This window comes from Dama dama, chromosome 7 (assembly GCF_033118175.1).
Source record: "Dama dama isolate Ldn47 chromosome 7, ASM3311817v1, whole genome shotgun sequence".
Classification (NCBI taxonomy): Eukaryota; Metazoa; Chordata; class Mammalia; order Artiodactyla; family Cervidae; genus Dama; species Dama dama.
This window is the reverse complement of record NC_083687.1, coordinates 10,806,805-10,822,861: the sequence shown is the minus strand read 5'-3', so window position 1 is coordinate 10,822,861 and position 16,057 is coordinate 10,806,805. Positions and strand designations below refer to the sequence as shown.

The 16,057-nt window shown below is 56.1% G+C and overlaps 1 protein-coding gene across 1 annotated transcript in view; it reads left to right on the top strand.

Annotated features, from left to right (window-relative positions):
• Positions 1 to 16,057, top strand: part of GRM4 (glutamate metabotropic receptor 4) — a 111,382-nt gene that overhangs the window by 80,845 nt on the left and 14,480 nt on the right. Inside the window, exons 6-8 of the mRNA XM_061146057.1 lie at positions 754 to 894; positions 14,045 to 14,245; positions 14,453 to 14,589. Of these exons, the coding sequence (XP_061002040.1) occupies positions 754 to 894; positions 14,045 to 14,245; positions 14,453 to 14,589 (479 nt within the window). The remainder of the gene's footprint in view (positions 1 to 753; positions 895 to 14,044; positions 14,246 to 14,452; positions 14,590 to 16,057) is intronic.

Sequence of the window (16,057 nt, the reverse complement as noted above, 5' to 3'; positions counted from 1 at the left end):
GAGCCTCCACTGAGCCCTGCCACCGGCAGGAACTCTTTGCTGGGTGAACTTTTAGGCTTTCCAGTCTGTTCCCAGCAGCTCGGTCAACTGTGAATGTGACGTGGAATGGTCATGGTGCAGAAGGCAGGGGGTGGAGAGAAGGCCTTATTCACCCACCAGCCTGCCACCCTGGCTCTGGGTTTTCTGGGCTTGGAGCAGAGTTGATAAGTCCTCTGGAGCATTTGGAGAAGGAGGCTGCCTCAGTCAGCGATGGGGAAGTTCTGGACTGGAAGGAGGACCATTCAGGCCCCTGTCTTGCTATGTGACCTGGGCCAGTCCCCATACTCTCTGGTTCCATCTCCTCTTCAGAACCAGAGAGCTCACGTGCTCCCAGGACTGGGTGCCGACCCCCTACCCCCACCAGCGTCTCTGCTTTCATCTCAGGATCTCCAGGTGGTTTCTTCTCCAAGAAGTCCCATATTAGCATTTCCGTAGTTAAGAACCAGCCCAAACACCCTCATCCTGTACTTCTTCCATAAAGGCAGCCGTTGTTTGATCACACAGGCTCCCCCTGGAACTTAACCCAGCTCTTTTCACCAGAAAGGAAATGAAACGTCTCACGTTTCCCCCTGGGTCCTGGATCAGAGGGTGCCCTCTTCCTCCCCACCTCGTCCGCCCGCGCTTCGTCTAAGCGTCTAAGCGGCGAGAAGAGCGAAGGGCTGGGGGCGGGTGGAAAGAGGGGCTCCGGGTCCTGACATCCTGGTTCCCCGCCAGGCTTTGACCGCTACTTCTCCAGCCGCACGCTGGACAACAACCGGCGCAACATATGGTTTGCCGAGTTCTGGGAGGACAACTTCCACTGCAAGCTCAGCCGCCACGCGCTCAAGAAGGGCAGCCACGTCAAGAAGTGCACCAGTGAGCACGCGTGGGGGGCGGGGCCAGGGGCGGGACCGGGGGCGGGACCGGGAGGTGTGAGGTTAGGAGGCGGGGTCAGGGGCGGGGCTGGGATGGGCCAGGAGAGGCGTGACCAGAGGCGGGGCCAGGGCGGGGCCATCAGGGGCGGGGCCTGAATGGGCAGGGCCGGGGCAGGAGAGGCGGGACTATGAGGGGCGGAGTCTGTGGGTGGGGCCGGGGGGCAGGAGAGGCGGGACTTTGAGGGGCGGAGTCTGTGGGCGGGGCCGGAGCGGGGCCAGGGCTGATGCCAGGTCCGGTGGGTGGGCTCTCTCAAGCTACCAGACGTCGGTGACGCTGCTTATAGGGGAAGGGGTTCCTGGATCTGGCAGAGCCGCCCTCTGGCTGACCACCTTGGGCTTCATCTGGACGTCCCCCTGGCGAGCCCACAGAATTGACTGACTCCAGCTGCCCCGTGCACCCTGCCACTCACTGGTCTGAGAGTCTCTAACACCTTGAGGGTCCCGCAGTCACTCTACAGACATCAGTTTGACTCCCAGCGCCTGGCCTTTTTCTAAGCATCGTGGATATAGCAGGGAATGAAAGTCAAAAAGCTCTTGGCGTTTTTATTCTAATGGGGAGACAGACAATAAACAAGATAAAAAAAGTAAACTATAGTCTATGCCAGAAGGAAAATGTGCAGTAGAAACAAAATAGATAAGAGTCTCGCTTCCCTGCAAGGTAACGTTTCAGCAGAGTCCTGAAAAGGACAGGGAGTGAGCCATGGGAGGATGGGACAACGGGTCTGTTTTACAGATTGGAAACAGAGGCTCAGAGAAGGTAAGTAAAGGAACCTGAGTTCCCACAGGTGGAAGGCAGTAGAGCAAGATGTGGGCCCAGAACTGAGCTCTCAATCCTTGGCCCGCTGCTGTGGCTGCCTTGGCGTGTCCACATTAGATATGGTTGGATGTGGGTCCCTGTGAGTTCTTGGTCTGGATAACTCTGCTGCAGGACCTGGTGTCAGGGACCGTGGGAGGGCTCTGGGTACCCCTCAGCCTGAGCCAGCTGTGCCCTCTCGGGGCCTTGACTTTCTCATCTGAAAGATGGGATAGATGATGAGCCAGCCCAGAGGGTGTCTGGGGATGCAGGTGAGAAGACTGATGGGAGACACTTCGTAAGATGGTGGCTCTCATGAAGTAATTAGCCTCCAACTAATAAAAATAAATGGAAAAAAAAAAAAAAAAAGATGGTGGCTCTTAAGCCTGGCTGTGCGTCAGCATCACCTGGAGCTTTAGAAACTCTCCCAGGTCAGAATGGCTGTCATCAAAGATCCACAGACAGTAAATGCTGGAGAGGGTGTGGAGAAAAGCGAACCCTCTTGCACTGTTGATGGGAATGTAAATTGATACAGCCACTATGGAGAACAGTATGGAGATTCCTTAAAAAAACGAACAAACTAGGAAAAAAACTACAATGTGACCCAGCAATCCCCCTATTGGGCATATACCCTGAGAAAACCACAATTCAAAAAGACGCATGTACCCCAGTGTTCATTGCAGCACTATTTACAATAGCCAGGACATAGACGCAACCTAGATGTCCATCAACAGATGAATGGATAAAGAAGTTATGGTTCATATATACAGTGGAATATTACTCAGCCATAAATAAACAAATTTGAGTCAGTTCTAGTGATGAGCCTAGAGCATGTTATACAGAGTAAGTCAGAAAAACAAATATCATACATTAACACATATGTATAGAATATAGAAGAATGGTACTGATGAACCTTTTTGCAGGGCAGGAATAGAGATGCAGACATAGAGAACAGACTTGTGGACACAGTGGGGGAAGGCGAGGGTGGGACAAATTGAGAGAGTAGCTTTGAAGCATATATATTATCGTATGTAAAATAGATAACTAGTGGCAAGTTGCCGTATAACACAGGGAGCACAACCCAGTGCTCTGTGACAACCTAGAGGGGTGGGGTGGGAGGGATGTTCAAGAGGCAGGGGATATATGTATACTTATGGCTGGTTCACATCCTATGGCAGAAACCAACACAACGTTGTAAAGCAATTATTCTCCAATTAAAAAAAAAACAAACCTCTACCAGGGCCTCACCCCTAGACCCACCAAGCAGAGTTTTGGGAGTGGGTTGTTTTTCAAGCTCTCCCAGTGTGTATTTAGGGTTGGGAATATCGGGCAAGAGCAGCTTTGTTCACATCCAGTCACTTGGAGTTCTTTTCAAACGCTGATGCTTGGCTCCTAGCCCCAGACATTCTGATGGAATTGGTCCTGTGTGCTACCTGGGCACTGGGATTTTTTAAAAGGTGCCCCAGGTGGTTTACTGTGCAGTCAAGTATGGGAACCACTGGCTTGGAAGGAGAGGTGGGTGACAGGAGGGGGAATGGCTCATGCCCCGGGTGAGGGGAAGGCTTGAGCAAAGCAGGAGAGCCTGGGGTGAACTCGGGGTGGCCAGGGAGGACCGAAGGACAGCGTGTTCCAGCTGACCTGGATCCTTCTTGCTGCCTCGGAAGCCCCAGCAGAGGCTGGTGAGGGTCCTTGTGTGGCCCCAGGCCAGGCACAGTGAACTCGTCCATGTCTGGGTGACGTGAGGGGTGGGGGAGCTGTGAGAACGTTTGTGGAAGCTGAGACCACCCTGGATGGGGGGAGGCAGCCCTGGCTTCCCGTGGCCCCGCCCAGGTTTGAGCTGAGCTGGTCCCTTGGAAGAACATCTTAGGCCAGGAGGGCCCGGGTGACACCCGTGGACTATGGGCTTGGGACTCGGCACCTGTCAGTGCGTCAGGGACTGGGTCTGACTCTGCTTCCTTCTGGCTCTGTGACCTGGGACAAGTTATTTAACCTGTCTGAGTCCCAGAGAGGGCAGGGAAGCCACCACCCATCTCAACAGGTTGTTGGGAGGATAGGTGATGTGTTTGAAGGGTATGAAGAAGCTGGCTGAAAAATGATGCATATGGTAAATGCTCATAAAATGGTGATTGTTGGGGACTTCCCTGGCAGTCCAGTGGTTAGGACTCTGGGTTACTAATGCAGGGGGCAAGGATTTGATCCCTGGTATGGGAACTAAGACCCTCTATGCCTCAGGTGGAGTCAAAAAAATATAAAATAGCCTACTTCCAAGCTTTCTTTAAAAAAACATTGGTGGTAGTTGTTAGAGAGGAAAGGGGAGAGATGGGATTTAGATGCAATTGGGTAACTTAACAGCTCAAGTCTGTTGTAAGGATTCTGTTAGCTGTAGGATCCCCGATGACGGAGGACAGCATCATAATTGTTGCACCCATTTTACAGAAGAGGACACTGAGGTAACTGGTGAACATTGCAGTGCTAGAGAATTGGCAGAACTGGATTGGTACCCAGGCGGTTTGGCTCTCCTGCCTGCCTCTCCCGCTGCCTTCCCTTCCATGGTCTGAGCACCCCCTCTCGCTGGCCCTCCGCCAGCCCTGTGTTCTCCACCTGCCTCACTCTCTCTCCAAGCCTAGCTTCCCACTCACCTCTCCTAGGATGCTGGCTGTCTACGCTGGTGGCATTGGGTGGGTCCACTCTGGTCCCCGCGATGCTAACGGTTTGGATAGTCGGCCTCTATCTCAGTCCCACGGGCCCTGCTGCCCTGCCCACGATCTCACTGGGCGCTCCTGTGTTCCCCTGCCCTGTGCTCTGCCAAGTCCACGCCTTCCCGCCCCAGGACGAGAACGTGCCTGGTGACCTTCCGAGAGGGTGGGAAGGACCATCTCATGCTGGGGTCTTACACTTGGGGAGATCTGATTCATCCTTCAGGATCTGAAGGTGTTAAATTGAATTCCCCTCCAGACTAGGGTTTGACGGTTAGTTGTTTCTTTGGGAGGGGATCCCAGGAAACTTTGGTTTCGGAGGTAAGGCGGCCATCAAGGGTGTGATACCAAGCAGGTCACCCCCGCGAACAGCTGGAGCTTTACTCCGCTGGGGTCTCTGGGGACAGGAGGAAGCACGCCTGCCAGTCATCTCACTGGAGGTGTGAGGGAGCCAGGGTGTGTGTGCACCAACTCTCGTCAATCGTTTTTTTTAAAATTAATCAATTTTAAATTATTTTTTGGCTGCACCATGTGACTTATGGGCTGTTAGTTCCCCAACTAGGGATTGAACCTCGGCCCTGGCAGTGAAAGTGCCAAGTCCTAACCACTGGACCTGCCAGGGCATTCCCTCCTGTCAATCATTAACAAAAAATTGATTATTTAATACTTTTTTGGCTGCACTGTGTGGCTTGTGGGATCTTAGTACCCCAACCAGGGATTGAACCTGGGCCCCAGCAACGACAGTGTGGAGTCCTAACCTGGCAGGGGAGCCCCTCCTGTCTGTCATTGCTGCCTCTCCCCGGAGGATGTTAATTCTTCAATGCCTCGTCCAAATGGCAAAGAGCCTCAGAAGAGCAGCAGATACTGGCAATTGGAGATTGGGCTGTATGTGTGTTAGGCGCTTAGTCGTGTTTGACTCTTTGCGACCCCATGGACTGTAGCCCGCCAGGCTCCTCTAGTCCATGGGATTCTCCAGGCAAGAATACTGGAGTGGGTTGCTATTTCCTTCTCCAGGAGATTGGGTTGGTGTGTCTCAAAATGGCAAGGGGTCGTGGGCACCCATTCTTTCTCAAATGCACAGCTGTGAGAGTCCCCCTTAGCTGGTATGAATCCTGGTGCTGCCACTTTCCTAGCTGTGTGACCTCGGGCAGGTCACCTCTTGAGGCCTCAGTTTCCTCATCTGTAAAATGGGAATCGTACTACCCACTGCCATCCCTTGATCCCCATCCCGAGCAGAGCTGCCTCGCTCACGGTTTCCTGGGTAAGGCAGGGGAAGTGGTCTGCAGGAAGCACAGCAAGGCGGCCTGCGGCCGGCCCCACACCTGAGCGAGACAGGGGTCACTGAGTGGCATCTCTGCAGCTGTCAGGCCTGTGGGAGGGCAGCGCCTGCCTCCCTCCTCTTCTCCTGGCCCCTCCCTGGGAGCCTGCAGAACAGGGCTTGGGGATTAAACCTGTAAACAAGGCAGATGTGGCATCTGTCTTCTTGACAGCTCTGCCAGCCAGGTGATGGCTGAGCGGAGGAAGGTCTGGTTTATGAGGAGATAGGAGAATTTACTGCCTGCCGCGTCCAGGGGCTGGGAGCTGTGAGAGGGAGGGTGGCCACGTGGCCGCTAGGAATGTGTGGGGAGATGCCCATCACCCAGCTTGTGTTAGCAGCAGTAACAATAGTAACAGCTGATATTTATATAGCGTGTATTACATGTCAATTTCTGTTCTGATATTTTGCATTTAGTCTTCATGGCAGCCCATTTTACAGATGAGGAAAGTGAAAAGTGAAAGTGTAGTCGCTCAGTCGTGTCTGCCTCTGTGACCCCATGGACTATAGCCCGCCAGGGTCCTCTGTCCATGGAATTCTCTAGGCAAGAATACTGGAGTGGGTTGCCGTTCTCTTCTCCAGGGGATCTTTCCAGGCCAGCTCTCGAACCTGGGACCCCCACATTGCAGACAGATTCTTTACCATTTGAGCCACATGGAAGCAAAGGAAAACTGAGGTACAGAGAGGCTAGAGACTTTCCCAAGATCATTCAGGAGTAGAGAGCAGAGCTGGGATTTGAACCCTGGCCATCTGGTTCCAGGGATGTCCTGCCTCAGGCCAGCTGATGTCCTATCCGCAGGGCCCTCCTGGCTGTTCCAGCCTGGCTTTGACAGTTCTTTTCACTTCTACACTCCTAAGGAAACTGGGGAGAGGAATTTGGGATTACCTTTGCGCCAGGCTGTGCCACACATTCGGGGAGCTCACATTTGCTCAAGCCATCAGCCATGTGGTGGCCAGAGGGGTCCCGAGCCCTTCCTCAGTGCTGTTGCTTACTCATTCAACTGGCATTTACTCAGGCTGGCTGCGTCCCCAGCCCTGTGCTGGACTCTGGGAGGGGAACAGGCCTGCCCCCTGGAGCTCCCCCTGCAGGTGGGAGACTGTGTGGCCTTGCGGACCACATGGTACACGATGGTGTGGTCCCAGTAGTCAGAGCCGAGGGCCTTCGGAGAGCTTAATCCTGAGACAGGAGAAGACAGATCCAGGAGGCCCCCTCCTAGAGAGAAATTGAGAGTGCTGGGAGACCAGGGATGTGGCACTTTTAAATTAGGAGGTCCGAAGTCCTCACTGAGAAAGTGACTGGGAAGGAACTTGCCAGGCAGAAGGTACAGCATGTGCAAAGGCCCTGAGGTAGACTCAGGCCTGGCAGATCGGGGGAGCAGTGAGGAGGCCCACTTGGCTAAAACAGAGAGCAACAGGTAGCAGCTGAGGTCTGAGGGGCAGGGTGGGGTGACACAGGGTGTGTGTGGGGCCTGGTTGGCCTTTAGTAGGCATTTAGTCATTATTAACACAGAATGAGACAAAGCCATGGCAGGGTTTGAAAAAGGATAAGACTTATGTAATAATGGGCTCATTCTGGCTGCCCCCTGGAGCAGAGCCAGAGGTGAGTTTGGGGCTGTAGGCTGGGGTGGGAGCTGATGGGAACCTGGAGCAGGTGGTGGCCATGGAGATGGTGAGGAGTCTGATTCTTTATCAGTTTTGTAGTGTGGCTGCAGAGTTTGCTAAAGGATTTGCAGTGAGAAAAAGATGACAGAAAATTAAGGAGGACTCTGAGGTTCTTGGCTGTACTTTGAGATGCAGGGGGGAGCGTGGACAGTCAGGCTGAGTCATGGGGAGATTCCTTGGAGAGGTGGGTGCAAAACCCAGGCTGAAGTTGGTCAGGAGGAAAACGGAGGAGAGACATTGATGACGAGTAAGTGAGCAAGGATCACTCTTCTGAGAAGTTTTTGTTGTAAAAGAGAGAGAGAGATGCTAGCTGGTGAAAAAGTGGGGTCAGGCGAGGGTTTTGTTTGTTTAAATGGGAGAAATTAGAGCATAGTTGTATGTTGCCAGCAAAGATCCAGCAGAGGGAAAGCTAGAAGCTGCTGGCGGGAGAAGGAGCATGGCTGGGTGATGGGGGAGAAGGGACATCCACGTGAGAGGCTAGCTGTGACTGTGGTCCCCTCCCCGGAGAGCTCTTGGGCTGGGGGTGGGGTGGAGTCTCAGAACCAGTGAGGGGCAGAGAAGGGCCTTCCCTGGGAGCTGGCCTGTCCAGGTGCTAAGTGGGGACTCTGCTACACATATCACTCTATTCTAATTGTCCCTGGAGCTACCCTCATTTCAGACAAGCCAACTAAAGCCCAGAGATACTATGCGACTCAGCCCATAAGAGGCTGTGTTGGGATGGGGAGGGGGACAGTGTTTCAAGCTGCTCCCATCTGGCTGTATGTCCACATCCTGTTTCTCGAACTTGGGTCTGTGGACATCTGGGGATACATTCTTTGTTTTGTTTACTTTTTAAAGGTCATTTATTTGGTGGTGCTGGGTCTTAGTTGTGGTAGGTGGGGTCCTTTAGTTGCAGCACGTGGGATCCAGTTCCATGACCCGGGGTTGAACCTGGGCCCCGCCACTGGGAGTTCAGAGTCTTAACCACTGGACCACCAGGGAAGACCCTGAGGATACATTCTTTGTTCTGTTTGTTTGCTTTTTAAAAATAATTTATTTGGCAGTGCTGGGTCTTAGCTGTGGCATGTGGGGTCCTTTAGTTGCAGCGTGTGGGTCTAGTTCCCTGACCCGGGATCGAACCTCCCTCCACTGGGAGCTGGGAGTCTTAACCACTGGACCACCAGGGAAGACCCTGGGGATACATTCTTGAGGTCAGACTCTCAGGGACCCAGAGTTCCTTGATGGTTCCTGAACTTCGCATTTTCATTCAATGGCCATCCAGAAGTGGTCTTTACTGATTCTGAAGACGGCTTCTCTGCTCCTGTGATTGTTTGCAGTTGCAAGCCAGTGTCACCGCCAGGATTTCAGCTTCTGATGTGTTTTCACCTTGGGATCTTCCTGGGACAACCACCTTCCCTCAGAAGGGGACTGGGGCTGGCTCAAGGTCGGGGAGCCCTGGGCTGCACCAGCCGTGAGAGCCCAAAAGGGAGCACCTGGGAGACAGGAGCTCCCCCTCCCCCTGCACCCCTCTACCCCGAAGGTGGCAGTAACCACCGTGAGGCACTGGGGTAGCTCAGGGTTCCCTGGGATGAGAGCTGACAGAGCTGAGGCCAAGTTTTGGAGAACAGACCTGGGTGGAGGGGGCCAGGCCGAGTTGTTTAGATGTCCCCTAACCAGAAAGTCCACGCTTATCTCGTGAGGGGGGCGGGGATAGTCAGCACATGCCAGGCTGCATGCAGAGGGGCAGCCAGGCTGGGTGGAGGCCTTGGGCAGTGGGGAGTTATTCCTTGGGGGTGTGTTAGGGAGGAGAGGAAAAGGGAAGCTTGGAGAACAGTATGTACATGGTATGACATCTGTGCCTCCTTGAATCCTATCAGCTGCCCCACAAAGTAAGCATTATTACTGTAGATTTACATCTAGGGATGTAAGTGTTGCTTAACCCGGTCATAGGGCTGGTCCAGGGCAGAGGCACGCACCAGCTCTCCCTCGGAAGACCCTGGGACCCTCCTATCCTGCGCCCTGAAAGTTTGCCCGACGGATGAAAACCGGTGTGGATGTTGGCCTGTCTGTATGTAGATGCCAGTTTACAGATCTGTAGATATGTGCAGTATGTCCACACACCTATGTCAGTTACCCGTGTGGACTCGAGCCTGGGGGCACGGACCCTGAGGTGTCCCCCTGGCGGCCCCCCAGCACCACTTTGCCAGTGGGATGAACTCCCCCGGAGCAGCCTTCGGCCTTCAGCTGGCAGGGGTGGGGCTGTGTGTTCTCTCAGATGGGCCACCCTGAGGCCTAGGCCCCCGCTGTTCTCTGGAGCCGCCCGTGGGCGAGACTCATACCAAGCATTAGCGCTTTCCCTTCACGCCCTCGTCTCACTTTCTTACCCGACTCGTGCTTTCAGCATCACCTCCAGATAAAATGCTTGTGCCCACATCCTTGTCAGGACCTGTTTGTGGTGCTTCTCCGCCCGGCAGTGAATCTGAATAACCACATGCGTGTACAAGTGCTATACTAATCATGTAGCTGTGTATGTAGAACATATGTTTATGTGGCCACTTGTGTTTCCGTATGTTTGGACAAGGATGTGTGTATAGAGATGTGTATAAATGCGGGCACGTTTGTGTTGTGACTCTACATGTGCAGATGTGAAAATGTGTGAGTGTATATGTGGTTGATTTTCCATACCTTTCTGTGAAGAAATGTGTGTGTGTGTACACGTGAGCCTAGAACTCAGGAGGAATGTGGCTGGGTGGGGTGAGTTTTGAGGAGGTGAGGGGGGGAGACCGGGGGGAGCTATGGTTATTTCAACCTTGAAAACTCATTTCAATTACAATTTACAACCTGCAGACAAAGGCTGCAGTCTCCGTAGTAACCGCAGCTGCGGGGGTTTTGACGTGGGGAAAATCCTTTCGCTGATGGTTCCGGGGCTGGCTGTCACCCGTGGCCGAGCCAGACGCCTCTCCGGCTCACTGTGCCTCGGGACACAATTAGGACATCTTCAAACTGTTGCTGCTGTCATCGCTGCCATGTGTGCGGAGTTGATCTCCTCCAGGAGCTCTCAGAAATCTGTCTTGCTTCCTCCCAGAACTGCGATTCCCCCGCCTTGGCCTGGGGGTCCCTCCCTCCCCGCCACAAGAGGGGGTTCTCTGACCCTGGCTTCCCTCCACAGCCCCCTGCCTCCTCTAGCCCTGCAGACAGGGACACGTAGCTCCTGGTTAGGCCTGGCCAGACGCCCCAGAGAAGGGGAAGGAGGCAAATCAGGGTGGATGGAGAGAGAAGGAGGGGACAGTTCAGGGTGGCAGAAACTCTTTGGGAGCCGGAGGGATCTAGGTTCAAATCCCACCCACTCACAGGCCAGGCCTGTCCCCAGGTGTGTAGGAACACCTGCCGGTGGTCAGGATTCCCGCAAGCCTCGGTACTGCACTGGACTACCTGTGAACCTCCTCCTCTGTGAGGGCGGCCGGTCCGGCCTGCCTCTCAGAGGCTCAGGGCAAACGAAGCATCGGCCACGCTACAGGGTTATTTGCTGGAGTCAAGGGTGTACAGAGAGCCTCACTGGTTACGGGCGCGGCTTCCAACATTCAGGACAGCGTGTTTTGACCTTGTTGAACTTGTGTTTGTGACCCCTGCCCCCTCCCCCAAAGGGAGCACACTTAGGCTCTGTCATTGTTGCTTCTTGTGGGGCTTAGGGGAGGGGCCTTGTGTGTGTGAGATGGAGTGTGTGTAGGAGGCAGACTCAAGGCCTGCCACTCCCTTACAAATAAAGACCCTTTGCAGGGCTCCTCACTGCCCTGTTATCTCATTTGTCATTGGGGGCAGACTTGAGACAAAAGTCAACCATGTGAAAGTGTGTTGGGGAATCTCCAAAAGTTGACAGCTGGCCCTGTGGCCACTCTGGGGGCAGGGGATCCCGAGGGGCTGTGGTCCAGGGCCGCTGACAGCCCACAGGACCCCGGAGCCAGGCACAGGTGGGCGCCCCTGGTGAGGGGCTCCCGTGAGGTCGTCTGCACTCCATGTGTGACCCCAGTGAGATCATGTGGTCCTGGACCCGTGTGGCCCAGGGATGCATGCTTCAGCTGGACGGCTAAGGGAGGCGTGTCCTTGGCCTGGGGAGAGCCCTGCCCCCTCTCTGCAGCGGTCGCAGCCGCCCCCTCCATCCCGGTTAATAATTCAGTCTCTCATCCATATGAAATGAGGGCCTGATGGGAGCTCTGGGGGAGTGGAATGGTGGGATGCAGACAGAGGACAAGACCCGGGGGCCGGGGGTGAGGGAGGGGCCCGCGGCTGGGGCTTTCCGCACAACCCTGCACCAGCCTCTTCTGTCACCCTCTGGGAGCAAGATTGTCCCTGGAGCTTCTTTCCTGGCTACCAGAACCTGTGATCAGAAGCGTTGAACAAGAGGGCAGGCTACTGAGGCCGGAGAACCTGCCCCTCCCGTCCATTCACCTGTTGTGCTGTGGCTGAGAGACAGCTTTGCCTGTTGGCACAGCTCTGCCTTCCCCGGAGCTCCGAGTTGGGCGGGGCTAAGACCTCTCTGAGCCCTCGTGTTTAACGCGCTTCTGCAGCACTTGACAAGCACCGGGCCTCTCCATGACCTGTTGTGAATGTAAACCTGTTTATCCTCGCGGGGTCCCTATCCCAACCCTATGAGCTAAGTACCCTCAGCATCCCCATCTTGCAATCTAGGAAACTGAAGCCCGTGAGGTGAGGTGGCAGGTCCAAGGTCAGAGCTAGATGATGTGTTAGAGCTGGGGTTCCTGCCCAGACAGTCTGGTGCGAGTGCAGTGCAGTGGGGAGCCAGGGGCTCAGCCTTGAAGACCACCCCGTCTCCAGCCCCAAGGCCACACTGCAGAAGCTGTGGTATGTCTGGAGCCAGCAGTTCCCCCGGAGCCAACTGGGAATCTTCCCCTAAACTGTCCAGTCTGGGTACTGGGGGCCTGTGATCTGACCCCGAGGTTAGGGTACTGGAGTCAGGTTCTGACCTCGGTCACAGTGTCTTGGTGGCCAACATGGGCATAGGAGATGTGCCACCAGCTCCATGGGAGCCCTGGGCAGCAGGGCACAGTGACCATGAATTAGCTAAAAGTAGAGAAACTTAGGAGTGCTCTGTGGATCCCTGAGGCCTCAACCTGGCTCCCACGTGACACCCTTTGAAGTCCCGGGCCCATGGCCCCTTGGGGTTCCACTCACCCTGCTGGCCACTGGGGAATAACCTCTGTAAGGTGTGGCCCTGGCCCTCTAGCAGGGAGGCATGGGTGTGTGTCTGTGTGTTTAAGGGTTAATTTCATCATCCTGGCGGTAAGGGAGGAGGCTGCCAGACAGGCTGTGTGCAGGGCTGTGGGCTTGGGAGGGGAAGCTGGGGTCCCTAGCACTCTGCCCATCCTCCTCCTTCCTCTCCTCTGCCGTCCCCCTGTCCTCAGCTTAGGGCTCCTGCCCCTCCGCCACTTTCCTGCCCTCCCACTTTCCTGCCCTCCCTGCTTCCATCCGGCTCTTACAGTCACTCAGGTGTGCAGGCTGGGGGCTGGAGCACCTGGTCAAAGCCAGCTCTGTGTGGTCCTGGAATGCCAGGGAGCTTTTCTGTGCCTCCGTGTTTTCATCTCTGTAGAAATGAATGGGGATCATTACCTCATAGCATTGCTGTGATTATCTGATGACTTACATACATAAAGAGCTTAGAACAGCACCTGCACAGAGTAGATGCTCCATAGAAGTTAGCAGCCCGTATCCTCCGTCATCATTGTGACCCAGGCCTGGGGCTCCTCCTCCTCCAGAAAGTCTTGCTGGCCTGCTCTAGCCCCGCAGCCTCTGTAGCCCAACTTAGAAACCCTCTCTTCTGAGCGTTTAAGCACCGTAATGTGGCTTGGTCAGCTCCTCTGTGCCACGGGTTTTCTGTAGCTCATCTCATATACAGCACTTCTGTGGGGCAAGATGGTGATCTTTTTACTGACAAGTCATCGAGACCCCAGGCAGCCAGAGAGTTTGTATAGGACCCAGAGCAAAGGGCTTGGGTGTGTCCAGAGCCCAGGGGGTGAGGATGGGAGGCCTGGCGCCCTAGGGAGCCACTGCTGTTTGCAGTGAGAAGGCGGTGCGGTGGGGTCCCCATTTTTCAAAGCTCATTCACCCTGGCTAAGGAGGGGGGTCACTGACAAGGGGGAGGGTTGGGGGGTCACTGATGGGGGGAGGGGTGGGTGGTGATGATGGTGACTTCTGACGTCTGGGGCATCTGGAAGCCACTGAGGACATTGGGTGTCCTGAAGCCTGAGGGACCTGCGGCCAGCCCCTCACCCTCTCTGGGCCTCAGTTTCCCCCCCCCGTACCCCATGGCAGGGCAGCAGCCCCTGGCTGGTGGCTACCCACAGCTGAGCTGCCTTAGGGCATCACTGCCTTCATCCACAGACGCAGTTTCTGACCTGGCGACTTCCCGGCTCACACAGGGTCCAGCTGTACAGTCACGAGGGCAGTGGGCCTTTCAGGACCATCCCCCAGGTGCCCCCACGAGACCGTCTCCTGGGGTGATGAAGCTCGCCCTGGGTCTGGGGCCAGGAGACCCGGGTGTATCCCGGGGAGCCTGCTGTGGTTCCCGCGGCACATCTGTGAGCGCTCATGGGCCGCGTGGGCACTCCCGCCCTGAACGGTTTTGTTGCAGACCGGGAGCGCATCGGGCAGGACTCGGCATATGAGCAAGAGGGGAAGGTGCAATTTGTGATCGACGCTGTGTACGCCATGGGCCACGCGCTGCACGCCATGCACCGAGATCTGTGTCCGGGCCGCGTGGGGCTCTGCCAGCGCATGGACCCCGTGGACGGCACCCAGCTGCTCAAGTACATCCGCAATGTCAACTTCTCAGGTGGGGGCACCACCCAACCCCGGGGAAGGGGTCCCAGGGCTCCATGGGTGGGAGTGGGGGAACCTCTTCAGATGCTTCCAGGGAGTAAAACACCCTGAGACGTTCCATGCAGAGGTGTTGCTGCCCGGGGCTCACGCTCCTCCCTGTCTCTGGGCAAAGGCTCAGCAAAGAAACGGAGTGTGTGACCCCCATGGGTGCCCCCCCCAGGCATTGCGGGGAACCCTGTGACTTTCAATGAGAATGGAGACGCACCCGGGCGCTATGACATCTACCAGTACCAGCTGCGTAACGGCTCGGCCGAGTACAAGGTCATCGGCTCCTGGACGGACCACCTGCACCTCCGAGTAAGTCCCCGGAGGGAGGGCAGGGTGGGGGGGGCTGGGGAGAGGCCACCCGGCCCCGGGAGGGGAGCCCTGACGCCCGGGTTTGGTGCTGCCGAGTTGGGGCTTCCTTCTGTCAGAGAGCCCTGAGCCCCCAAACTCCAGGACAGAAGAGCGGGGCAGCTGGGCCCCCGCCCTCCCTGCTGCTGTCCTTCCCCGTGGCCTGGGCCCTCCTGCCTGCTCCCCTCACAGGGCCAACCCTGCAGACAGATGTATTCATACTGGGGTGCAGGGGCTCAGAGTCTTGGGGGTGGGAGTGGGGATGGGGAAAAAGTGTGAGGCGGGGAGAGCTGCGTCTGGACAGAGGAGGATGACAAAGAGCTCGGTCACACAGTGGGGTTCTGCTGGTGGGTAGCTGTTTGAGAATGACTCCATCAAACCACATGGGAAGGCCATCCTTTTCCTCAGTGGCGTGAAGGGGCTTCTCCTGGGTCCCCTAGCTATGCTGTTCGAGGTCATGGCTATGCCAGGGACTCGGGATCTCCCTCCTGCCCTTGATGTCCCCGGCTACGAATAATGCCATGTTTGGGGATAAAAGGGACCTGTGGTTGGTGCCGCAAGGAGGTGCCTGTGGACTGACTGGTCCCTGTGCTGCGTGGAGGGTGAGCTGCATGGGGTGGGCACAGTGTGATGTCCAGGTGGACTGGACAGGCTCGGGGGGCCCAGATTCTGGGAGAGTCACCCCTCGTCCCTGCTGTCCCCTCCTGTAAGCATCTCGTCCGGCTGCAAGCCCTGGAGCTCTTTAGGGTACTCTCTGCCCACGATCTCGTTTATCCCCGACAATCTTCCAAATCAGGAGTATCTCGGGAAACCCAGCCCTAGGGATGTTCCAAAGGCCACACAGCGTGGCGGGGCTAGAGCCCGTTCCCACAGTGATGCTCCTTGGGTTGCTGAGCGGGTGGGAGCAGTGTGGGCAGCGTGGGACCCCAGCCCAGATGGAGGCCTGTCTCATTCAGATCCGGCGTAGCGGGGAGGGGCAGGGCCTCCATTCACTGGCAGTGGCAGGCAGCTCATCCTTACAGAGCACCCGCTGTGACGGCTTCTGTTCTCAGCAAGTTACCTTACTGTGGGGATGCCAGCCCTGCGGGGCAGGCCCTGTTATCACCCCATTCTGCAGGCGTGGTAAGTGAAGGCAGGACTGGGGGGTGGGAGTGATAACGGTCCCCTCCCCAGGAATATAAGCCCCTCCACCAGTGTCGAGCTGGGGGGAGGGAGGAGGTGACGCAGGACTCATCCTCAACCTCCACACCTGCCCCATCCCTCCCAAGGGCTCTCGCTCCGGTGGCCAGACCTCACTGCTTCTTGGAGACTCTACCATGATTCACTGGCCCCACCTTAGGCCAGCCCTGGGCTGGGGGCTGCAGATAGCAGGGAAGTAACTCAAAGGCCCTGTCCTCCTGGGGCCGATGCTTTGGAGGAGCAGACAGAACTT